General features: G+C 42.0%; 1 protein-coding gene across 1 annotated transcript in view; it reads right to left on the reverse strand.

Moving 5' to 3' along the window:
* Positions 1-25151, reverse strand: part of LOC126282126 (myogenesis-regulating glycosidase-like) — a 56200-nt gene extending 31049 nt beyond the window's left edge. Inside the window, exons 1-3 of the mRNA XM_049981596.1 lie at positions 25101-25151; positions 10350-10469; positions 4377-5368 (exon numbers count right to left, since the gene is read on the reverse strand). Coding sequence (XP_049837553.1) covers positions 4377-5368; positions 10350-10467 — 1110 coding nt within the window. The 5' untranslated portion in view covers positions 10468-10469; positions 25101-25151. The remainder of the gene's footprint in view (positions 1-4376; positions 5369-10349; positions 10470-25100) is intronic.
* Positions 25152-26613: the final 1462 nt, after the last annotated feature.

The following is a 26613-nucleotide window of genomic DNA, read 5'->3' on the forward strand; positions in this document are numbered from 1 at the left end:
AAAGCGAAAAACGTGGGGCACTGGAAGTAGATACAGTAAGGAGTGTAGAGAGCAGCTGTCGTTAAGAAAATTCACAAGAGTTTTTGTTATTTGTAGTACAATAAAATTGCTGGTGACGTACGTAAACTATTAACGAATCAATTACGTACAGCGTGCGCCTACGTTTTTCGTTTTAAATTTCAAAAGTATTGTCATAGCTATTAAAAATACGCAAGCACAATTTTTTTGGACTATCTGTAGTGCGTTAGTAATCTGTACGGATCTAAGAGAAATTATTTTACCCTGTTTAGTCCGTGTGAAAAATATGCTATATTCAAAAGTTTTTTCATTCAAATGTTCATTTCTACGTTTTAGTCTTGCGTATTTCTCATTAGATTCTGTAGTTCATGTAATTGGCGTCAAAGTAAAGTAAAGGAAATTACGAATCCTCCTGTCGGTTATGGATCTTGAGAAACTGTTACACAATATGAGGCAGAATAATACTTCCGAAAGCCCTGGAATTATGCGGTAGAAGTATATACTAAGACTAACAATACACAAACAATATGACAGTAATAAAAGGGACAAGAAGACGGTCGTATTAATTACAACAAAATGCTAATTTATAGTTTGTACGGTGAAGGAGTAATGTGGGAGAATATTTCATGAAGGGAATAAAGGTGTAAAGGCAAAAGACTCCAACGCTAGGGTTCACAAAAGAGGCAGCCCAACTGGTCAACATAAATGATGCATTAAAAAAGTGTTTAGTTTGTTAGAAGTTGATTATTCCTGTTGTACATGTAGAAACAAACACGAATAAGAAATTTGGTGCTAACAGCAACAACAAAACTGCACCATACGAGACTCTGGTTGAACAAACTGATTGTACCATTACAGCATAGTGCAGCTAAAACGCTTTATGCAACGGCACAAAAATTAAGAATGGTTACGAACAAGGATGTATGATCAAATTTTTTATTCTTGTTTCTTTCAACAAAAATGCTGCTCGCTTTATAATGATTATTACCCGTACATCCAGTTTGCGTTCAACCTGCATTTAATATAAGCACGATCTGAAGATAGTTGTTACAACCGGAACTAGCTAGTCAACATCTTTTAAGTTTCTTATGTAAATATGATCTATGTATTAAAAGACTTTGTAAAATAATTTTTTACGTTTTAACAAATCAACGCTACTTCTGTTCATCCAGTCCAGTGTACTGCCACCCATACTAGATATTGTGTATACATCGACCAATAGTAAAAGATCGTTTAATCTAGATACTAATCTAGCAAATTGTTTATGAGCATTGTATGGTATTTTGAGGAAATTTTTGCAACGTCCCCCTCTATTTTCATGTTTCAATGTACTCTCTCTTTCGCCGTAATGACTACAAGGGTGCTGTCACCACTCCAACACACAATTTTCGCTGAGAACGGAGAACTTTGACTTCTTACCACTGGCTTCCTGGTGATCTGAGCATTCGATTCCTGGTTGTCGTCCCGTCCTGAGTGTGCAGTTTGAAGATGTGAGTGTCGTCCTCGCTATATCATGTACTATTTTCATATTTCATAGTTCTGAGCAGCGTCCCCCCGTCGGAGGTTCGAGTCCTCTCTCGGGAATGGGGTGTGTGTAGTCCTTAGTGGTAGTTAAAGTTAGATTAAGTAGTGTGTAAGCTTAGGGACCGATGCCTCAGCAGTTTGGTCCCATAAGACCATACCAAAAATTTCCCCAAATTTCTGAGGAGCACTCATTCATTTGGTTGTTTGTCCACCTTGATTACAGATTTCATTGGCTTATTTCTCTTGTTAATTTGAACGTGCGTGTTGCACAGCTGATGAGCTCTGATTTTGTTATTCTTTTAGTTTTTCTGACAATGCCAATCATTGTCCAATATAATTAACTTCTGTATTTCAGCTTAATTTTACGTGTTTTTACTTTTCAAGAGTTACATTGCAATGAGTTTCCATCTTGGTTTTGAATGTGCTTAAATGTTTGGTAACCGTGATATTGACTTACATTCACGAACCCTAATTCCTACGTCTTCCATGATTTGGCGACTCTTATTTGAGTAATATTATCAGGAATACGCTAAGATATTTGTTCCAATGTGAATGTTACTTAGCGTACAGATTTATATTGTGGTGACGAATAGATTGCAAGCAAAGGCTTTTAGTCCCGTGCTCAAACCGTTACCACTGCAGATTATTTTTATATTCAAGGAGCAGTTGGTGACAAGATCTAGTATCTTTGCATCAGTGTAAAAAGAGAAAGGAGAAAAATTAATAATTCAATCAGTTATCAAGAAATAACAGCATCTTTAGAAAAACTATAAAATAATCCAACATTCATTATTATAACAATGATAATAATTTATCTATTTCTAGGCTTGAATTATAGCAACTGCTGATTCAAGGATTAGTAAAAGTATTGTCGAATAATTAATAAGAAAATTAAATTTATTGCTATTGAAGGCTCTGTTTCCTAATAATGTTAGCAGTAACTGTCCAGCAGTTATATTTGCGGCTGACCGTACTGCTAATGTTGCTGAGTCCTAACAAAACAAACAACTCTTTCTGGAAACAGTTATACATCTACAGAAGATGATATTATGGTTTTGTTGGTCTCACTAACGCATTATGTAGTACTAATTGCTTCCAACAAATGTAATCACAACCGTTTATACATGTTACCAACAACGTACAAGCCCTGTGGGCGAGAGTATACGAAAACTATGGGCGAGACTGCATGTGAGGACCACACATGCTTACCGAAAACATTTATCTGTAGGATTTGGTCAAAGTGATTCCAATTCCCGGAAAACATGCGCACCGTTATTGCCTCCCTTTTCTTTTTCACTTCCTGTTTTGACTCATTGATGATAAAACTATACCTGTGACGTTCTTATTACTAGTGTGAACATGACTTCCATAAAATGCGGGAAAATCATTTTGGTGTTTCCTAATTCTTCTGATACCTACTGCAATTACACGGTCCAGTCACATTAACGTGGTCACAGCCTATGTTACAGCAGGTGACACAGCACTAGCAATGGAGGGTATACAAAGCGTGTCGGGGGGGGGGGGGGAGGGAGAGCGGGGGGGGGGGAGGACGGGAGGGGGGGGGGGGAGATAGTGCAGTCGTTGACGTAATGCAGAAATGGAGCAATTTATCTGACATCCAAAAGGTCCTTTCGGGATAAGGCTGGAAGCATTTTCGAAACGGCTAAGTTTGTAAACTGTTCGCCTGCCGCCGTGATTAAAGTAGACCGTGCATCGCAAAATGGCACTGTCCAAACTCGTTATGAGGCAACTGCATAAATGACAAGGGTGAGCGATGACTGCGCAGATGTGTACAGACGAACATATGTGCAACTGTTGTGCAACTGGCCTCCCAGATGAACGACAGGGTTACCAGCAGTGTCTCCCCAATGACCGTTCAGCGAACTTTACTGCGTATGGCGCCTGATTCATGCTGATCGCTGTCCATCGACGACGAAGTCTGGAATGTTAACCCCAGTATCGCAGCTGGACATCCACTGAGTGACGACAGATTACCTTTCCCGATAAATCGAGTTTTATGCTCCATCGGACAGAAAGCAAACATCCTACAATAATCCTCGAAAGAGAGCAGGCACGAGGAGAGAGCGTTATGGTCTAGGGAATGTTTTCTTGGTATTCCCTGAATGATCTCATCATTCTGGAAGGCACAGTGGGTCAATACAAGAGTGCATCTATCTTTGGGCATCATGTCCATGCCTACATGCAGTTTGTTTCTCCTTGGCACAATGGCATCTATCAGCAGGACAATGTAACATGTCACACAGCTATCAGTATACGCGCGTCGTACTAAGAGCACCAGGATGAATTTACTGTACTTTCCTGGCCACCAAACTCCCAGATTGTAAACTAACTCAGGAATTGTGACACCAGTTCGATCGGACTGTTCGCGCGATCGATCCACAGCCTCGAGCGGTTCTAGACGCTTCAGTCTGGAGGCTAGTGGGTGGTACGGTCGCACCTTCGAATCCTGCCTCGGGCATGGATGTGTGTGATGTCCTTAGTTAGGTATAAGTAGTTCTAAGTCTAGGCGACTGATGACCTCAGATTTTAAGTCGCATGGTGCTTAGAGCCATTTGAACCATTTCTGATTCTCAGTCAAGAAATCCAAATCCCCATTGGTACCATCCAAAACCTCACAGTCTGTGTTCCTGCACGTCTCGCAGTGGCCTGCGCTGTAAAATATGGTTATTAAGGCTTTTGGCAGGTCGTCACCTTAACGTGACTGGACACTGTAATATAGCCAATAATCACAAGTAGCTACCCAACTAAGATCGAGTGATTCTAAGTTGTCACATAATAACTCGCTACTACTTAGAAGTCACAACAGTACTTACCCAAAGCCTATTGGCCCACCAGGCTGCCGCTTCAGGGTTTGTGAAGTCGATGACGCTGCCTTCGCCATTCCACCAGGAGGTATTGGCGCTGCCTTCGGTATTGGTGACGAAGTATCCACTGGCGAGGGCCTGAGAATGGTACGGCTCGCAGTCGAGGTTCACGAAGGGGTGGACCCAGAGGGTGACGCGGAATCCCAGGTCGTGCAGATCTTCTGTGAGTTTCCTCACGTCGGGGAACTTGGCCGTGTCGAACGTCAAGCTCCCGTAGCAGGTTTCCCACAGGTCGTCTATCTCGAGCTGGCTGTTGTTGAAGCCGTTGGCGACTATTTCCGCGGCCAGCTGCCTCACCGTAGAGTCGTCAATGTCCCTCTTGTACCGCGCCCACGTTGACCAAATAGGGTGCGTGGTCATTCGCTCGTCCGGTATGCCAGACGGTCTGCCCAGGTACCTGTCGACAGCGTCCTCGTGGGCCTGCCTCGCGTCTTCAAACACGCACGTCGTCTTGTTCAGGACGATGCCAGATCGCTCCAGCGAGTATGGAGGTGCCTTCTCAGCGGCAAGACACAGCCAACCCACAGAGTCATTGATGTTCTGATTGATGAAGAGGGGCATATTTGGTTGCGCGTGGACGTATCTACCGTCCGAAAAAAGCCAATACCGCTCGGCAATGCCGACATTGTCCTGCTGTTTAGTGACGTACGAATAATTGCTGTACACGTTGGACTCTATGGGCCAGTATTGATTATACTGCTCTGGACCGCCGTATAGGTGGCTACCATTGTGAGGAATGCAGTTTTCTACTATTATACCTGGGATATCGTACGACGCAGAAAATCTGTAACACACTCCTCCGTCCCTCTGAGAACGCTCAACAACAATTCTCGATTCTTGGAACTGAAAACAATCCTCATCGAGTCCAGCATTGTCACATATACTAGGAGCACCCTCGTATCCCAGGACAGCGACGGATTCGACGTCAACATTGTCACCACCTGAAAAACCAAATACGATTTTATTACAGCAGTTAAGTTTAATTACTTATTCCCAAAGCAAATTTGCAGTCAAAGGTAGGAGAGAGTCGTCCAATATCGGCCGGCTTACAGTACCGGCCATTACTTCGATATCTCTTTCTGCCTCCAAATGGGAGAAGTCTACAGTAAGAAGAAGCAAGCTCGCGTATCCATGTACCTTCTTCTTGTCTTCAGTGCTTTGCCTGCTCCGAATGCTTCGCGGTGTTGTCGTAGCTCATAGCGTAGGGAGGATATTTCGAGGTCTGTGGTAACCGTTTTTAAGATGAATGCTTAACTTCGTTGCTACATTTCGGTTATCTATGTTATGTAGGGAGTGACATCTAACAAACATTTCGTGATAATTTCTGAAAATAAAAGAACGTACGTTATGGTGAGTTAAAGAAGGTCAACAACATTAAGACTGCAATGTGAATTCCACTGTTGAGTGCGTAGGAGACAGCGGATAGGTAGAAGGAGTACGTTGAGGGCCTCTATGAGGGGCAAGACTTGTCTGATGACGTGATAGAAGAGGAAATAGGAGTCGACATAGAAGAGATAGGGGTTCAAGAATTAGAATGCGAATTTAAAAGGTATTTGGAGGTCTTAAGATAAAATAAGGCAGAATGGACAATAACATTTCACCGGATATAATTATGGGAAGTGGCGACAGATCGACTAGTCACTGTGTGTAACATGTATGAGAGTGGTGATATACCATCAGATTTTCCGAAAAACATCATCCACATAATTCCAAAGATAGCAAAAGCCGCAGTCAGCTGAACAACTTATACATCTAAGTTCTAAGTTGCTGACAAAAAATAATATACAAAAGAATTAAAAAGAAACTGAGGGTCTGTTAGATGATGGTAAGTCTGGTTGTAGGAAAGGTAAAAGCGTGAAGAGGTCGTCCTGACGTTACGGTTGATAAAAAGCAATACTGAAAAAAAATCAAGACCCATTCATAGTGTTTGTTGACCTGGAAAAATGTTCGACAAAGTGAAGAGTGAAAGACGGATGGTATACAAATGTACAAGAAACGTGAGGGAATAACAAAGCTGGAAGACCAAGAACAAAGAACTCGGATTAAAAAGGATGAAAGAGAGGAATGTAGCCTTTCGCCTCTACTGTTCAATCGAAGAAGCAATGACGGCAACAAAAGAGAGGTGCAAGAGTAAGATCAAAATTCAAGATGAAAGGATATCTATGATACGATTCGCTGATGATATTGCTATCTTCAAAGAAAGTGAAGAAGAACTACAGGATCTACTGAACGTAACAAAAAGTCTAATGAGTAAAAAATATGGACTGAGAATAAATCGAAGAAAGAAGAAACTAATGAGAAGCAGGAAAAACGAGAACAGCGAGAAACGTAACATCACAATTGGGCATAACGAAGCAGACGGAATCAAGGAATTTTGCTGTCTATGCAGCAAAATAACCGATGATGGACGGAAAAAGCAGGACAGAAAAAGCAGACTAGCGCTGGCCAAAAGTGCGTTCCTTACCAAGAGAAGTTTATTAGTATCAAACACAGGCCTTAGTATGAGGAAGAAATATCTGAGAACGATCGTTTGGAGTGTTCCAAAATGAAACAAACTGTTACTGTGGAAAAACCCGAACAGAAGAGAATCCGCTTAGGTGTGGTGCTAGAGACGAGTTTAGAAAATTAGGTGGACTGATGAGGCAAGAAATGAGGACGTTCTCCGCAGAATCGGCGAGAAAAGGAATTATGTATATGGAAAACACAAGAAGAAGGGTCAGGATGATAGGACATCTGTTAAGACATCAGAGAATGACTTCCATAGTACTAGATAGAGCTGCAGAAGGTAAAACTTGAAGAGTAAGACAGAGATTGGAACACATCCGGCAGATAGTTGAGGACGTAGGTTGAAATTTCTACTCAGAGATGAAAAGATTGGCACAGGGTAGGAAGTCAGTCAGAAGACTGATGAATTAAATTGTAAAAAATGACGAGATCCTATTGCGTGTTTGTTGAGCAATACCGTCCCCCACCCCACCCTCTTCCCCCGATTTTCTTTCAGTATCGACCAGAAGTAATTTCAATTTTTAAATTATAATTACTTCTTCTCACACCTTTTCAGTCTGAAATGGCGGAAAATGAAAAAAAGTAAGAAGACATTGGAATGAACAGTGTATGAAAAGGCTTTCAGCAAGGTTATGACGGCGAGGGGGGCAGCTGAAGCGTTTTCATCAACTAGAAAAGAAATGATTAGAAAGAGACTAAAAGCAGAAAAAATAATGTCTGCAAGAGAGTAGAAGGAAGGGTGTTCCAAAATGAAACAAACGCCAAAGGTTAACCATGGGAAGATAATTACAAAGAGGCGAAGAGAACAAGAATTTAATGGAAATAATGGATCAACAGAAGAAACTGATTGTGCATTGTGTTTCTGCAGTCATTTTAAGAACACTGAGTGCTGTGTACCAAGTGTAGGAGCTGGGCGCATGTTGGATGTGTAGATCAGGAGAATATTTTGTATTTTATTTGCGACGTCTGTAAAACAGCGAGATAAATATTGGTGAACTGAGGTAAAACAGTGAGAATAAGTTCTGTTACGAATGGCGTTCAGTAAGTAATGCAGCACAACTTTTCTCTGCCAGTTTAGGTTGAAAATATGCGGAATTCATTGTGGGACTTCGTGGAATATTCCTCCTTTAGTCCCTATAGTTTCATGAAGTTTCGGTAAGTAGCGGCGTTGTAGCCTTCAAAATGGTGTCTGTAACGGAGGTGCGACCAAACAGAGAACTGTCACTGAGTTTCTTTAGGCTGAAAGCCTTCCAGAATATCTACGGAGAAGCGACTGCCAACATCACAAAAAACGTCGCGCAAAAATGAGCGATTTCCCGCGTGCCCGCCAGCCCGTTCTAGCTGTGATTCCTGCAATGTTGGTACGTGCGGACATACTCATTCGAGATGATCGATGAACCACAATCAAACACTCGAATCTGCCCAGAATGAGATTTTCACTCTGTAGCGGAGTGTGCGCTGATATGAAACTTCCTGGCAGATTAAAACTTTGTACCGGACCGAGACTCGAATTCGGGACCTTTGCCTTTCGCGGGCAAGTGCTCTACCATATGAGTTACCCAAGCACGACTCACGGCCTGTCCTCACAGCTTTACTTAAGCCAACATCTCGTCTCCTGCCTTCCAAAACTTTACAGAAGCTCTCCTGCGAATCTTGCTGTACTAGCACTCCTGAAAGAAAGGATATTGCGGAGACATGGCTTAGCCACAGCCTCGGGGATGTTTCCAGAATAAGGTGTTCACTCTGCAGCGGAGTATGCGCTGATATCAAACTTCCTGGCAGATTAAAACTGTGTGCCGGACCGAGACTCGACTCGGGACCTTTGCCTTTCGGGGGAAAGTGCTCTATGGAATATGATATAATTATGTAGACTGTAATAAAAGTTTGGGTCAGTCTTGCAGGCGTCCATGAATAACCGAAGTGGTTTAGCGGACAGGTCACGATAAGCGGGAAATCCGTGTATGAGTCTTGCTCCGGCACACATTTTCACCTAAATGTCACTAACAGTTCGTATGTTTCCCAACACAGCTGGTGCCAAGATATTTGCAGGCAGTGAATTTCCACTACTGGGCATTAAAATTGCTACACCATGAAGATGACGTGCTACAGACGCGAAATTTAATCGACACGAAGAAGATGCTGTGATATGCCAATGATTTGTTTTTCAGAGCATTCACGCAAGGTTGGCGCCGCTGGCGATACCTACAACGTGTTGACATGAGGAAAGTTTCCAACCGATTTCTCACACACAAACAGCAGTTGACCGGCGTTGCCTGGTGAAACGTTTTTGTGATGCCTCGTGTAAGTAGGAGAAATGCGTATCATCACGTTTCCGACTTTGATAAAGGTCGGATTGTAGCCTATCTCGACATTACTGGTTGCGTTGGTCAAGATCCAGTGACTGTTAGCAGAATATGGAATTGGTGGGTTCAGGAGGGTAATACGGAACGCCGTGCTGTATCCCAACGGCCTCGTATCTCTAGCAGTCGAGATGACAGGCATCTTATCCGCATGGCTGTAACGGATCGTGCAGCCACGTCTCGATCCCTGAGTCAACAGATGGGGACGTTTGCAAGACAACAACCATCTGCACGAACAGTTCGATGACGTGTGCTGCAGCATGGACTATCAGCTCGGAGACCATGGCTGCGGTTACCCTTGTTGCTGCATCACAGACAGGAGCGCCTGCGATGGTGCACTCAACGACAACCCTGGGTGCAGGAATGGCAAAACGTCATTTTTTCGGATGAATCCAGGTTCTGTTTATAGCATCATCATGGTCGCATTTTTGTTTGGCGACATCGCAGTGAACGCACATTGGAGGCGTGTATTCGTCATCGCCATACTGGTGTATCACCCGGCGTGGTGATATAGAGTGCCATTGGTTACACGTCTCGGTCACCTCTTGTTCTGACGGCACTTTGAACAGTGGACGTTATATTTCAGATGTGTTACCCCCTGTGGCTCTACCCCTCGTTCGATCCACGATAAATCCTACATTTCAGCAGGATAATGCCTACACGCCATCCAAGCTCTGTTTGACTCAATGCCCAGGCGTATCAAGGCCGTTATTACGGCCAGAGGTGGTCGTTCTGGGAACTGATTTCTCAGGATCTATGCACCCAAATAGCATGAAAATGTAATCACATGTCAGTTCTAGTATAATATATTTGTCCAATGAACACCCGTTTATCATCTGCATTTCTTCTTGGTGTAGCAATTTTAATGTCCAGTAGTCTAAAAACGAAGTGGGTAAAGGTGGGTGATGTTTTAAATGGTGCAATCAGGAAGGATACTGATGCTGCTGACGCTGCTGTTGACAGTGGAAGCTGATTCTGTTTAAATTTGATGTGTGACTAGATGCTAGATATTGGTTAAAGCTGTAGCAGGGTAGGTGCAATGAAGGAGTGACATCACCTCTTTCGATGGAGACGACGATGCGGCCGGTGCTCTCGTCGTACCGAGTGCTGACGTCAGCCGCTGCCGACGTCATCATCAGCACGAACAGTGACGACACCAATAACAGCGCACGCATTGCTGCGACAGAAACACACCACACGAGTCATCAATGTACGATTCTGCTGCATGGCGACTACAGACTATGGACTGTGCACATTTATCACTAACCAATATTAGACAAGATTCTATCATATCTGTCTACTAATGGTAGAGTGACAATAACGGTAGATGAAACGTTGCACGCCTCCTGCTCTCAACTTTTGTAGTCCATAAGAAGCTTTCTGAATATAGTTTCATTTTAATTTCCGGCAAGCATCTCATGTTACATTGCCACTTGTCTTTATCAATGTCTTCTGGTTACTTCACAAACAACTTGATTCTAACTGGTGTCCACCTAAACCTGTTTATTGTATTCAGTCCTTGGTCTGTCTCCAAAATTTCTCCGTGTCACACCATCCTCCATTACAAAATTAAATATTTCTTGCAGATATGGCATGCGTCCTATGAACCTGTCTCTTGTTTTAGTCAGGTTGTGCGATAAACACATTTCCTCTCTGATTACAGTTAACGCTCTTCAGTGGCTATCTGGTAACCTCTGGTAATCTTCAGCTTTCTTCTTAAACTCCACATTTCAAACGTTTTTGTTTTATTTTTGTATATTCGATTATTCGTTCATGTTTTACTTCCACACAAAGATAAACTCCAAATACGCTTAGAAAATGTTACTTAAAAACCGTCTTGATTGCAAATTTTTTATTCATATGACCGGTTTCGGTTCATTCAGAACCATCTTCAGATCTGTAAAAATAATGATACTAATTTACTATTTCACGGAAGCAAATCTTTTTCATCCTATCTAATCAACATCAAATGTACCAGAGCGTACCTGCTATTTCAGTTACAGGAGTAACCCGTCCAAATACAGCAATTTTCACATGCTACGTCACATAAAATTGGTTGGCAGAGTGTGCGTCATTTATATTAATTATAATATAATAGTTAGTTATCCCATAAGACATTATGTCTGTTTTTGCAAACCCTTAGAAAACCTACCTAAAATATATCTTTGTAATCGAAGTTAACGTGTTTTTCTTTTGGCCTGAAAAACTTTAATTGTTGTTGTCCGCCTGCATTTTATATCCTCTTTACGTCTGCCGCCGCCAGTTATTTTTCTTCTCCTGTGAGAAAATTTCAACTACTCTTTTAATGTGTCATTTCCTAGTCTAATTTCCGCAGTATCATTTGACTCAATTCGACTTCAGTCCATCACCATTATGGTATTACGGGTTTCGTAATAACATTTAGATGGAGAGCAAAGCAGCTTTCATCCAGTAGCGTTCTTCAACTGCTAAAACTGTCTCAGATCCCTTTGCCTTTCTTTCCTTTATTTTCTCGGACTAGACGTAAAACTGTTAACTTCTCACACCTAGGCAGCGACACAGATGGAAATGTGTGAGTGACACAGCTGATAATGCAGAATGTATATACGCGCTCTATATAGAACGACTTTCACGCATGGGTGTGAGTGATGCATCGCCTCTCTCTTGGTCACGACACGATTTGCATCTGAATGCTTCTGCACGGCTAACTACCAGAAGCATCCGTTCTGACCACACCAGAATCCATGCTATCCAAATGATTTCCATCAAGGTTCACCACTAGGACCTTTTAGAACGAATTCACCCGACAGACTGAGCTGCAGAATAAATATAGTCACAGCGGAAACAGTAACTAGTACAAAAAATACTACAGTTTGTACAAAGTCAAGGATATTTAAGGAAATCACATAATACCTTCCATCAAAACAACAGAAGCCTCGTTTATGAAAACGATAAGCTTCTCATAATATCCAGTCAGAAAAAATTATAGGATAGATGGAATTTCAGCAGACTTGCACGTATCAGAAGATTAGATGCAAATCACTGAAATTTATTATATTTTCGTGATACGAGCTAATTTCACACTAATTTAAAAACAATAAGAAGAAAGGAGGACTGGCTATATATGTAAACAATGCCCTTTGGTTAATGAATGTTGTGTCGAACAGCTTTTTGAATTCTGACCCACAACGGTGGGGCAAACACACAGGCTTGTAGTGCTCACAGTTTACAGGCCAGGAAGTACCTTAAGCTTCATCAAGCAGCTACACACAATTTTAACAAGGTTCACAGTTGAATCATCTTTTATGGAGACTTCTATGTTGGGTTTCTGTCAGATGGTAATGTCCGAGGGCACTCAGAGTTGTTGATGGCGAACTCTGGATTATTTTCCACGGTAAAAGTCCCTACGAGAACTGAAGGACAGCAGCTATTGAAAATTTGTAATTAGATCCAACAGTATGCAGTGATTTAGCTGTAAAATTAATAGGAAATTGTTTATATGAACACGATGGACAAATTTTACTGACCAGTTGTGTACAGATGACGGAAGTACCTTAAAGCAAATTATAGATTTTGAATTGATCCTAGTTGTTAAAAATAGAGAAATTACTGAATGGACACTAGATAAAATAAATGCTTTCATATTTGGAACAAGTCTCGGATAGAATGGATATAGTAGAAGACGACTCAGCTATTCCCAAGGGCTAAGATTTAGTACACTGAATATACAGACGCTGACAGGAAAGGTGGAAGAAGTGGTGGACTTTATGAATACGAGGAGACTGGATATTCCAGGATTGTCAGAAATCGAATATAAAGCAAGTAGGGAACTGTGGAGTGGATTTGATCTGTGTCTGAAGTAGCAGTGAGGAATAAGGAATACCTGGAATGGCAGTGATTATGAAAGGAGGGTTGAAACAGGAGGTGAAGAGAATAAGTGACAGGTTGATATAGCTCAAAGTGAAAGTGAAAGGGTAAGATCTGGAAATTCTGCAAGTATATGTACCACAAGCGCGCGTGCTGTTAAAGAGAAGGAGGACTTAGAAGAGGAAATGAGGAGACAGTTATGATAACGAAATGCTAGACAGCTATGATAATGGGTGCTAAATGCACACATAGGTAAGCAAAGAAAATGGTATGAGTAAGTATTGGGAACGGAAGGATGGGGAAGGATAAATGAGGAAGGACGAATATTGTGAGACTTTTGTACAAAGGCCAGCCGAGCGGTTCTAGGCACTACAGTCTGGAACGGCCCGACCGCTTCCTCGGTGTAGCGAATCAGCTTAAATTGCTTACTAATGTAGATTTGCAGCATGGTTTTCGAAAGTGTGTTGTGTTTGAATATTACGAATTACCTCGAAGAAAACGATTTATTGACAAATAACCGACGCGGATTCAGAAAATACCGTTGTTTTGAAACACAGCTAGCTCTTTATTTTCAAGAAATAATGAGGGGATCGACATGGGATGTCAAATTGATACCATATTTTTAGATTTCCAAGAGGCGTTTCAAGCCGTTCCTCGCAATCGACTTCTAATGAAATTGCATTCTTACGGAGTATCGGTTCAATTGTACGATTGTATTCGTTGTTTCGCGTCAGAAAGGTCACAGGTCGTAGTAAATGATGGAAAGTCATTGAGTAGAACAGAAATAATATCTGGTGTTCCCCAAGAAAGTTTTATAAGCTCTCTGCTCTTCATGATCTACATAAACGATTTAAAAGACAATCTCTTATATTGTTTGCAGATGATGATGTCATTTACTGTAACGTAAGGTAATCAGATGGTCAAAAGCAAATGGAAAAGGGTTTAGACAATATATTTGTATGGTGTAAAAAATGGCAATTGACTCTAAATAACGAAAAGTGTGGAGTCATCCACATTAGCACTGAAAGGAATCCGATAAATTTCGGTTATCACACATATCTAAACGCTATAAATTCAGCTAAGTACTTAGAGGTTACAATTACAAATAATTTACAGTGGAAAGATTACATAGATAATGTTGATGTGAAAGTAAACCAAAGACTGCAATTTATTGGCAGAACACTTAGATAATAAAATCAGTCTACTAAAGAGACTGCTTGGTTACATTGCGCTTGTCCGCCCTTCTCTGCGGTATTGAAGTGCAGTGTACGTTCCTCGTCAGGACTGACGGAGGACATCGAGAAAGTTCAAAGAAGGGCATCTCGCTTTGTATAGAGGAGAGAGTGCCATGGATATGATACGCGAATGAAGGTGGGAATCATTGAAACAATGGCATTTTTCGTCGTGGCGGGATCTTTTCATGAAATTTAAATCACCAGATTTCACCTCAGAGCGTAAAAATATTCTGTTGGCTCCCACCCACACAGAGAGAAACCACCATCGTAATGAAATAAGAGAAATCAGAGCTCACACGGAACGATCTACGCGCTCGTTATTCACGTGCGCTATTCGAGAGTGCAAGTGGTTCGATAAACCCTCTCAGACACTTAACTGTAAACTGCAGAGTAATCATGTGGATGTAGATGTAGACATACAAGTTTAGGGGTATTAAAGAAAAAATGAAGAAAGAGAGACAGGAAAGAATGGTAAGAGTGTGGAAGATGAAAGAAGAGATATTGGAGGAGGGATTTCAGAAAATAGTCAAGAGCAACAGGGATGAAATGAAGTCATTAGAAAAGAAACAGGGAAGAATTATGGTGGAAACAGCAGAAAAAGTGCGCAAAAAAACAAGTGATAAGAAAGGACGGAAAGAAACACCGTGTGTTATGATAGAGTGAGGAAGGAAATTGTATTTAAAAGCAATAAATTTTGTATGTGGTTTCAAAAGAAACAGAAGAAGCGTGAAAGGAATACATTACGAAGAAAATGGTGGCTAAGACAGCGGTAGCAGAGGAGAAGAGAAATGGATGGAGGAAAGGAAGAGTGTAGGAAGTAAGAGAGTCGTCTATGGAAAAAAGAGAGTACGGAGGATAGTAGGAGGAGGATTACGAGAAGAATAATGTGGTTACAACTAAGGAAGCTGGACGGTAGATCTAATTTTTAGTGCAAGGCAATTCTAAGAGCGACGCTACGAATACGATAAGGGTTTAGTAATAGTGTTCCTGGACATTGAGAAGCCGTATGATGGTCTGAAAAGAAGCAAGATATGGGAAACTCGTCAGAAGAGGTAATTGGGAAGCTGATTGTGAGAAGAATATAGGACCTGACTCAAGGAAGCGTGAATTATGTAAAAGCAGGAGGAGAGACCACAGACATGTTATAACAGAAAAATAGACAAAAACAAGGGAATGTGCTAGCCCCCTGTACTTTTCATCACCGTTCTGGATAATGACAGAATGACAACGCAAGTAGGGGAAGAAAGTATGAAAGCAATGGCGTTTGTAGATGATTTAACTGTGTGGGGAAATGAAGTAGGAGAGGTACAAGAAAGGCTAAATATATGGGAGAAAGTCGGTGGGTGGATATCATGGATTGAAATTTAATGCAAAGAAGTGTGAGCTGATGGTGACAACGAGAAAGAAGACGAGAGTGGCAACGGATATGCGTATTAGAGGGCTCATAGTAAAGAAAGTGTGAAGTTTCAAGTACCTGGGGAGCACAAAATCAATTTCATCGGGAGGAATGATAAGCAGATTAGCGAAAGGTGAAAGCAAACACATGCATCCCTCCAGATAGTATGGAGCCTAGTCTGGAGCAATACTGTAGCACCAAAATACAAAAGAGTGTTACCTAAATTGGAACGATCACATAGATAATATTGTGGGTAGAGCAAGCGATTCATTGTCAGAACACTTAGAAGGTGCAACAGATCTATTAAAGAGACTGTTTACACCACGCTTGTCCGCCCTATTCTGGAGTATTATTGTGCGGTGTGGGATCCGCATCGGGTGGGACTGACGGATGACATCGAAAAAGTACAAAGAAGGGCAGCTCATTTTGTATTATCGCGAAACAGGGGAGATAGTGTCACAGACATGATACGTGAATTGGAGTGGCAATCATTAAAACAAAGACTTTTTTCGTTGCGACGGGATCTTCTCATGAAATTTCAATCATCACTTTTTTCCTCCGACTGCAAAAACATTCTATTGGCATCCACCTACATAGGGAGAAACGATCATCACAATAAAATAAGAGAAATCAGAGCTCGCACAGAAAAATTTAAATTTAAATGCTCGTTTTTCCCGAGTGCCGTTCGAGAGTGGAACGGTAGAGAGACAGCATGAAGGTGGTTCATTGAACCCTCTGCCAGACACTTTATTGTGAATAGCAGAGTTATCACGTAGATGTAGATGTGGACATCGAGCATATTACGCTACATCACATGCATCAGAAACTTGCGTAATGGAGAAACTATGGGTGAGCTGGATACACGAGATGAAAATTCAACGATGCAGTATGGGGCTGACAAGAATGGACTGAGTAGGATTGAGATGGTGAGAGAAACAGTGATAGGGAAGGCCATGCAAGAGATCATAGAAAAGACAACGTTAAGATAGAGTGAACTTGTTAAAAAAATGGGAGTTGCCAGGATACCGACTCAGGCTCGGAAGAGAAGCTACGAAGAGAAATTAGTAGTCAAGGTCTGAAGTTCCATTGCCATAAGCAATGTAAAATTCCGATGCCTCTCATTAAAAAAGTAAAATTCATGTGTTATGCTGAAAACTGGAGCACTTGAGGAATAAGGCACAAACTACACTGCTGGGAAAAAAATTAATATACCGTTTTAGAGGGTTTCAGTTCACTCTGAACTCATATGGACTTTATGAAATGATCACACTCACAGATCAACAGCACAAGTGGTTCTGAGGTACGAGATATCAACCCATGCTGACACAGTCATATTATTTTGTGATGTAGCCTCCACGGGCGGCAATGTAGGCGCTGACTTTAGCATCCAGTCGATCGAACGGATGGCGAATACTGTCCTGGGATACATGATTCCGCGCCTTCTCGAGCTGTTCATGCAGTTATGTAGGAGTTGTTGGCTGACGAGTCGCACGAGTCACATCTCGTGCCATCATATTCCACACATGTCCGACTGGAATCGCGTCCGGAGATCGTGCTGGCCGGGGAAGTTGCTGAACGTCTCGCAGAGCAAGGTTCAGCTTCACAGGCAGTGTGTGGGCGAGCATTATCCTTTTGGAACAACACATCACCCTCCTGTTGCAAGGACGGGAAAAGAACGTGCCTACCAATGTTCTGCACGTACTGAGCACTGGTTAGCCTCTCCTCCAGAAACACCAAATGTGAACGAGAGTTGTAGCTTATCGCACCCCAGACGATAAGGTTTGGGGTGGGGCCAATATGTCTTTGACGAATGCACTCTACGAGACAGCACTCTCCTGGTCTACGTCGTACGCTCAAACGACCATCACTTGCGTGCAGGCAGAATGTGCTTTGATTTCTGGAGAACGGGGAGCGTCATTCCATCTTCCAGGTGATCCTCTGACGGCAGGGTTTTGCCGTGCACATCAGTGTCGTGGCGTGAGTTGAAGACAGACTAGAGACGTGCGCGCCCATAGTCCCACTGCTGGTAACCGGTTCGCAACAGTTCGTGTTGCCACGTGTGGGCTCACAAGCCCCCTTATCTGTGCTGTGGTAGCTGTACGATCTGCCACTGCTGCCCTTACAATAAGACGATCCTGGTGGGCGTCTGTGCTACGTGAACTTCCAGAATCTCTTCGCCGGGTGTGAGTATATTCAGATGACTACTGACACCAGCATCGTTGCTCAACTGACGCAGCACATCCAACTTGTGTGGCACTTCTAAAGTACCGTCCCACCACCAGGAAGGTCACAATCTGATCACTTTCAAACTCGCTCAGTTGGCTGTAGGAAGCACGTGTGTGTCTCCGTAGCATAGTTGCCTGCTTGCTTCACACTTTTGCAGCACACTGAGCCTTCAGGCTGTGAGCATTCCCTATCAAAGTGTAGATATATATATATGGCGCTTTGATAGCTGTGCCACTACATTATCTATTGATGGACGACGTTGAAACAATTATCAGTACATCTACTGTCCCCCACGTGGCTTATGCCGCCGTCGGATCAAAACCGATGTCGTCTTTACGGGAGTACTAATTTTTTCCATCATTGTTTGGAACATTATAAAACATGGGACAAACAAATTAAACTGAACAGGCCGGCTGGTGTTGCCGAGCATTTCTAGGCGCTTCAGTCTGGAACCGAGCGACCCCTACGATCGCAAGTTCGAATCCTGCCTCGGGCATGTATGTGTGTGATGTCCTCAGGTTAATTAGGTTTAAGTAGTTCTACGTTATAGGGAACTTATGACCTCAGATGTTAAGTCCCATAGTTCTCAAAGCCATCTGAACCATTTTTTTAAACTGAACATCCAGGGAACAGCTCTTTCTGAAACGGTGATCGTTGCAAATCACTGGTCAACAAAGTCGGTGCCACATCTTCACACTGGCGGCAAACACTGCACCCAGTACTAATCAATTACAGACTCGTTAGATGTGCTTGTGCAGGCACTGCATGGACCACCAACAGACATTAGTTTCAAAAATCCTACGCCTAAGGGGATTACAGGATTTCTCAGAGAATAAAAAACAGCAATTCTGCTGGGTATAATGGTGTTTCCGTTACATTTAAGTATTTTGATGATCTCATAGGATCATCCTTAAACTGTCTTTGTAAGCAATCAATGACTCGGGTATATTTCAGAATAGATACATTGTACTAACAACCATCCACAAAACAGAAGGCAACCAAGCCACCTCCAAACAAACACTTATAGTATTTCCAAAAATGTTTGAGGAAGCAGTCTATGACAGAATACTGACTCTTTTAACTGAGCAGGTCTTACTTGTCTTTCAGTTTGGATTTTGCAAGGGATGCTGCACAGAGGAAGCAACACAAGATCTCACGAATCAGGTTCTGGCAGAGCTTAGCAAGGAAAACTGCTCTGATGGTATCTTCTTTGACGTTGCTTTGCTTCGGCGTTTGGCTGTGTGCGTCACAAAATTCTACTTGACAAATATTATGGCGTTAATGTCATCCCTCTTACATGAATGGAACGTTATCTTCATAACAGCAAGCAGAGCGTGTTGTTAACAGACTGTATCTGAGCGATGAGCCTAATCTCAGAATGGGGCGAACATAAATTGTAGAGTGCAACAGGGATCTGTACTGGGTCCACTGTTGTTTCTAACCTACATGAATGACCTTCCATTCCTTCGAATGGCAGTTCAAAATCTGTAATGTTTGCTGATGACGCAAGGAGGCCTACAAAGCGTCAAAGCACAGCCTTGTCAGACACATCTCAAATGGTAGGAGAAAGTGCCTACAAGTGGTTCGTAACTGACAGTTTAAGTCTTAACCTGACAAAGACTCATATTATGAGGTTTCAGACAACGAATAATAACCTGTTAAAACCAGAAGTATACATTATTGTCGCATGCTAAATGAAAGAAACTTTGTAAAATACCTTTGTGTTCAACTGGACAAGTTAAAATGGAATCACCTATTAGATTAACTAATCAACATGGTCAGTTGAGCGTGAGAAGCCCCTAGGAGCATCTTTCATTGTGTTGACCTGAGGACAACTGTACTATCACCAATTATTATCCGCTACTCAGTCTTCAGATTATTGTAAGCGGCTAAAAGGAGCTTTACAGCACACGCTTTTCATTTTTATCAATAAATTCTGTACTCATTCTGCTAATATAGATACATATGATCCTATATTTTTGATTGTTTTAGATTAAAAAAAGTAATTTGTTTACGAGATCGGCTTGTAATTTACTTACATTTTTACTGCTTCTTGTTCACATATTCTGCAAACCATTAGTTATTCCCAATTTGTTAGCGGAGGCTGATGTCGAAAGAAACTCCGTTACACATATTCTGTTAGCAGTTTTTGGCTTTCTATACTTTTTCTTACGCAGCATTGGTGTTATTTACGCTTTTCCTCACTTTTGAAAATATGACATCTTGACTAATTTTCACTAACTCTCTCTCTCTCTCTCTCTCTCTCTCTCTCTCTCTCTCTTTCTTTCTCTCTCTCTCTCTCTCTCTCTCCCACACACACACAGACACAGACATGAATTTTACATGTATATTTTTTTTAAAAAGAAAAAGCAGTTCCACAGGTTGGCATGATCACAGCGTACACGACGAAAAACAAACGAACAAACATGAACACTATAATACTGCGCTGAGTGAGGCCACATAGAACTGCAGTTGAATTTACCAAGGTGAGGTAACGCCAATGCAGCGTAAGAGAAAGTGCAAAAACAGGAACTGTCGAGTGCATGGGTGTAACAAAGCTTCATTCGACATCAGCATCCGCTAACAAAGAAGGAATGAGCAGTATTTTGCAGAACATGTCAACAAGAAGCAGAAACACTGTAAGTAAACTGCACAACAGCTTTATAAACAAAACACAGTTTTTAATCTAAAACAACTAGAAATGTACAAACACAGGTATCCATATTTTCAGAATGACTACACAAGATGCTTTATAAACAAAAGCGAAACGCATCTAGTGTAAATTTCCCTTTAATTAATTGCATTAAGCTTAAGACGGAAAAACCAATTACAGTTGATTTTATCAGCTGCTGCGGAAGGTAGCCATTCAGACAAACATATAACAGCAGTGTTTGCTTATTCTGTATATTTTCACTCCCTGCTGTCATGCAAAATTATATTCTGGCACAGTGCACCTAAAGTCTGGGAACACTTTCAATTATTTATTGCACAAGAACCAAACATTGTACCGATATCATACATACGTCATTTTGAAGAGAAACCCTGAAAGTTTTTGTTTTTTTTTCCATGTGTACCGCCACAGCGTAGTTCGGTAATTTGCCGATAGTCAGCGCTAGTCGCAAACATGGCGAGTTCAGGTGCGGGGCGAGCTTCCTGTGAGTTGGAGTTGGAGTTGGAAATGGCCTCACCGATCACCAGATCTCACTCCGTGTGACTTTTTTCTGTGAGGTCGCATTAAAGATCTGTTGTATGTACCGCCTCTACCACGTGATGTAGCAGAGCTCCGGGAGAGAATACGGGAAGCGACTGCCACAGTCGACGATGCTATGCTGGGACGGGTACGGCAAGAATTCAATTACCGCACTGACGTCTGCCGGGTCAATCATGGTTCGCATATCGAATGCTTGAAAAAAAATTTCAAAGTTTGTCTTCTAAATGCAATATGAATGACAGCTGTACAATGTTTAGTTCTTGTGCAATAAATAATAGAAAGTATTCCCGGGCTTTATATTCACCCTGTAAATAAATTTTTTGTCCAGCAACAGCCATAAGTAAGACTATTGTCTAAAGTTCATGATGGTTGTATCTTGTAGTACATATCTTCAGGGTCTTGCGATTTTTACACTTAATTCTCAACACATTTACTCCGCAAAGGTTTTTATCGCTGCTAATGAAAATCCGTTTCGACTGAACTATAATCTGTATACGCGGTCACAATACTAGAAACAAAAATAATTATCGTACAGACTTTGTCTCCTTGTCTAGGGTTCAGAATGGGCTTACGTACTCTTATGGGAAGATATTCAAAGTTTCGCAATAAAAAAAAACTGAAAATCCCCATCAAATCAAAAGATACTTAAAAACGTAGCCTATCTCGTTCTTTCGACATACTGTATGAATGTCTACATTCTATTAGTCGCATACGTAGCAAACAATGGTGTTTATTGTACGACAGTATCATAAGCAGTAATGTACCGTAAATAGGACTCATTTTCTTTAATACCCGTCGTACTCAAATAATGTTGCGCCACTAACAGAATAGCACGTAAACAGCAGCCATGTAGTATAAAGAGAGGTGACAGAGTTATGGGCTAGCGATATGCATTTATACAGACGGCGGCAGTGCTGCGTACAAAAGGTATAAAAGTGTAGTGCATTGGCGGAGCTGTTATTTGTACTCAGATGATTCATATGAAAAGGTTTCCGACTTTGGCCGCTCCACAGGAATTAACAGACTCTGAACGTGGAATCGTTAAAGAATTATATATTCCGTGGTCTACAGTGTCAACTGTGAGCCGGGAATACCGTATTTCAGGTGTCACCTCCCATCACGGACAATGCGATGGCCGTCGGCTTTCACTTAACGACCGAAAGCAGCGGCGTTTGCGTGGAGTTGTCAGTGCTAACAGACGAGCAATACTGCGTGAAATTACCGCAGAAATCTATCTGGGAAGTATAACGAACGTATTCATTAGGACAGTAGGCAACACGAGTTCCTTTGCTATCAGCACGACGTCACCTGCAGTCTCTCTCCTGGGCTCGTGACTATATCAGTTGGTCCCTAGGAGGTTGGAAAACCGTGGCCGATTTCAGTCGGTAAGAGCCGATGGCAGGTTTCGAGTGTGGGACATTGACCTAAGTTGTCAACAAGGCACTGTGCAAGCTACTGGTGGCTTTATAATGGTGTGGACTGTGTTTACATGGAATGGACTGGGTGATCTGGTCCAACTGAACCGATCGTTGACTGGAAACGGTCATGTTCGGCTATTTGGAGACCATATGTAGTCATTCATGAAGTTCATGTTCCCAAACAACGATGGATTGTTGTACAGATGACAGCGCTCCATGTCACTGGACCACAGTTGTTAGCGACTGGTGTCAAGAACATTGTGAACAATTCCAGCGAATGATTTGAGCACCCAGATCTTGCGACATGAATCACAGCGAACATTTATGGGACATAATCGGGAAGCCAGTTCGTGCACAAAATTCTGAACAGGTGACACTTTCACGATTATGAACTGCTACAGAGGTATACTGGCTCAGTATTTCTGCAGGAGATTTCCAATGACTTGCTGAGTCCATGACACGTCGAGTTGCAGCACTACATCACGCAAAAGGAGGCTCAAACGATATTAGGAGGTATCCCATAACTTTTGTCACTTCAGTGTAGGGTACTCTAAAATTCGCATTGCAAACTTATAGTGCTTGTATAGGTGACTGAGTAGATAATGTTTTGAATTGCAGCCCATTTCCGGAAAAGTAGCATATCAGTGCTACAGCCATTTGAAAAGACGTTGATAATGCAACCACTCTTACTTGAGATTTATCAGGGATGATCCAGTACATCACTTGTCTTACAATTTCACTTACTAATAACCAAACAAACAAAAATTAAACTTAATCACTTTTCAGAAACGATGTTGTTTACAGTGAGGCCTTTTTTTTCCCTTTCCAATGGACGGTTAGCATTCTGATCCACTACAAGTAAGTTTCGATGTATCGACGGCGAAGTGTGGTGCACTGCGACCGACATTGTGATACAAACACTCCATTACACCTGGTGTTTCTGCAGTCTGTCCCGTTGGAGCACCACAATCACACCTGCTAATGGTGAAGTTACGCCTTTCCCGAAGCCGTTGCGTAATTTTGGCGAAAATGGTATGCGATGGAGTGGGACGTTGAGGATAACGATCTTGATAAAAGCGACGAGCAGCTCTTCCATTACCGTGAACTTCGCCATACATAAGAATCAAGTCGGTGTATTCTGCAAACGTATACTCAGCCATGTTGCTCTGTCTCTCACGGACACGTGAATAAGGGTCGAACCAGGTCAGAGACGTAGGACAGATGTCGAACGACATCAGCCGATTCGAAGTAAGCACCCCCCCCCCCCCCCCCCCGCCACTCCCTACCCCTGATCATGACTATCCTATTCCATATCTACCTAGCAAAAATGTTTCCAAATGGCTGTAGAACGGAAATCGAACGTTTCCGGACGTGGGTTCAAATTCAAAATATTGTTTATTCAGTCCCCTCGGTAATTTCAGAGATCGCTTTATCCTTAGGGGCGCAGTGACTAAAGTGGAAAGAGCTGTTTTTAAATCGAAGAAAAACACCAACATGATTTTGCAATGCATGCAGTGCAGGATGGCCACCTACAGTTGTAACTTACAGACCGACAGTGCCTGGCAAATTTCTTAATAAAATAAGTATTGTAGACTAGTATAAAAATGTTCCGGAAGATAAATTTCCACCACTTCTCAAGTTTGCGGATACTGTTACATCGATATTTGGAACGACCCACTCGAGGGAGCAACTTTTATCTGCAATGAAGAGAAAGTCTACCCACAGATGCCTCAGCAACTTTAAAGCCTATCTTAGAATGAGCAGTGCTCAGAAAGTGTTATCAGACAAAGATGCTTTAGTGAAAAGAAAAAATAGTAGAACTCATAGACATCCAGGGCTTTTATGTGTAACGTGTGACTAAAATATTCACAAAATACAAGTTGACACCAATTTAAACTTTGCCCGAAAACGAAATTCGCCATAGGGCTGCACCATTCCTCAGAATTATTAGACTTCGTACTTAGCTGCCCTGTGTATCTCGCGTCATACATTAAAAGAAATATAACTCTCATTTCACTGACGTATATGATCAATGCATCAAACTTCAGGAATAAATTTGCAGCGAAGCGCATTAATTAGCCACTGGGAACCGATACATCTCCATAGAACCAACATTAGCGACCGTAGGGTTACACTCGTTGACATAGTTACTCGTGCCTAGCTCCGTGTTCCGATTGCTCCCCCCCCCCCCCCCCCCCCCCTGCCCAACTCTTATAGCAACAATAGGCGGACTGTTCGCTGCTCAGGCTTGAGAGGGAGCCAGGTGGCACGAGTAGATGCGGTGCAGGCCTGCCCTGCATAATGACAAAGCTGTCGAAATACGCCAAGTAAATAACTTTAAAAACAGCAGCATACAAGCCAAATTTATCCCTTACTGAAGTACGCATTAAAAATCAGGAAGTCAATTGTTTTCTTATAACTAACACACCAGTTTTTGTTTTTTTTTTTTTGTTATGTACTGAACATGGCAGCTTACCTTTGTTCTAATGGTGATCAATGCGGCACGGATAATGCGATAAGTTTTCAGTGTTCTCTCTTTTTATAAGTAGCACGTTCACTTCAGTAAATCTTTTATCGTCGTTATCATGACTGCTATCAGCACCACAGACGCGATTTGTTTCAAGTTACAGAACTACTCCAAAAAAGTCTGACTTGCGTAATTCAGTCAGTCCTACAGTCAAGTCGCGTTTATACCACATAATTTTTAGTCACGACACCTGCTACTATTACGCGACCAAGTCATAAGACACATTGTCACAAGAAAGACGAAATACAGTGAGACATGACGACATGGACATTTTAGGCGACATATTACAGACTGTGGCGCCGACCCCTATACAGTTTAGTTACGGCCCGATAAGAGTGCAAATGAAATTTAGCAGATCCCGTGGTTTGCAAAATTAACCAACCGGAAAGATACAGAGAAAATTTGGGTAGTATTAAAACAAACAGAGTAGATGCAGTTCGCTAACAAAATACAGCTACAATGTAAAAGATAAGTTAACAAAAATTGAAACTAATAATGTTTCTGCTCATAAATGTGTTAATGGCTCTAACATAGCTAAAAAGAGTGCCTCTTGTAAGAGTCGTCAGATGCATTTTCTCTGGAGTTTCAGCAGAGAGCGATTTCCTTTTCGCATTGTGTAGCTGGAGTCAGCCAAAACAAATAATGCACATCACGTCTTTCATGCGACGCCCATTGTCGACGGAAGGCGATGGTATGTTTCCCGTTACAAACAAAATGATTTTTTAAATCGGAATTTTACGTGTCCATCCGACAGACCGATCCCAGATTACTCAGTGTGATAATCGTTTTATCGATAAGTGTTTACAGGGCCACTAAACACGAACAACAAATAGCAACCCAGCAGCGACTCAGTAGTGCTGCATGCTTGGCGGTAGCTGTTGTTCAAAGCGGACTAGGGCAGTGCTGTCGCTGCGTCTATTATCGTCTGTTTGTGTATGCAGATAAAAGGAATATCACGCTAGACTAACCCAGGACCGTCCTATTGAATGGGCACGTAAAACTCCGATGTAAAAATCATTTTGTTTGTAACGGGAAATAAGTCTAAGTTTTCAGTCGACTCTGGGCGTCGTATGAAAGGCGTGATGAGCCCTACTTGCTTGGGCTGACTCCAGCTACACAATGCGAAAACTAAATTGCAAATATCTGCTGAAACACCAGAGAAATTGACGACCCTGGGTAACAGAAAGGAAGTGTGACATTATTACCGAGGGACATATTAATGAAAGACAGTTTTACCACAATACATTCATCATCATCATCATTTAAGACTGATTATGCCTTTCAGCGTTCAGTCTGGAGCATAGCCTCCTTATAAAATTCATCCATGTTTCCCTATTCAGTGCTAACATTGGTGCCTCTTCTGATGTTAAACCTATTACTTCAAAATCATTCTTAACCGAATCCAGGTACCTTCTTCTTGGTCTGCCCCGACTCCTCCTACCCTCTACTGCTAAACCCATTA

Source organism: Schistocerca gregaria, chromosome 7 (genome assembly GCF_023897955.1).
Source record: "Schistocerca gregaria isolate iqSchGreg1 chromosome 7, iqSchGreg1.2, whole genome shotgun sequence".
NCBI lineage: Eukaryota > Metazoa > Arthropoda > Insecta > Orthoptera > Acrididae > Schistocerca > Schistocerca gregaria.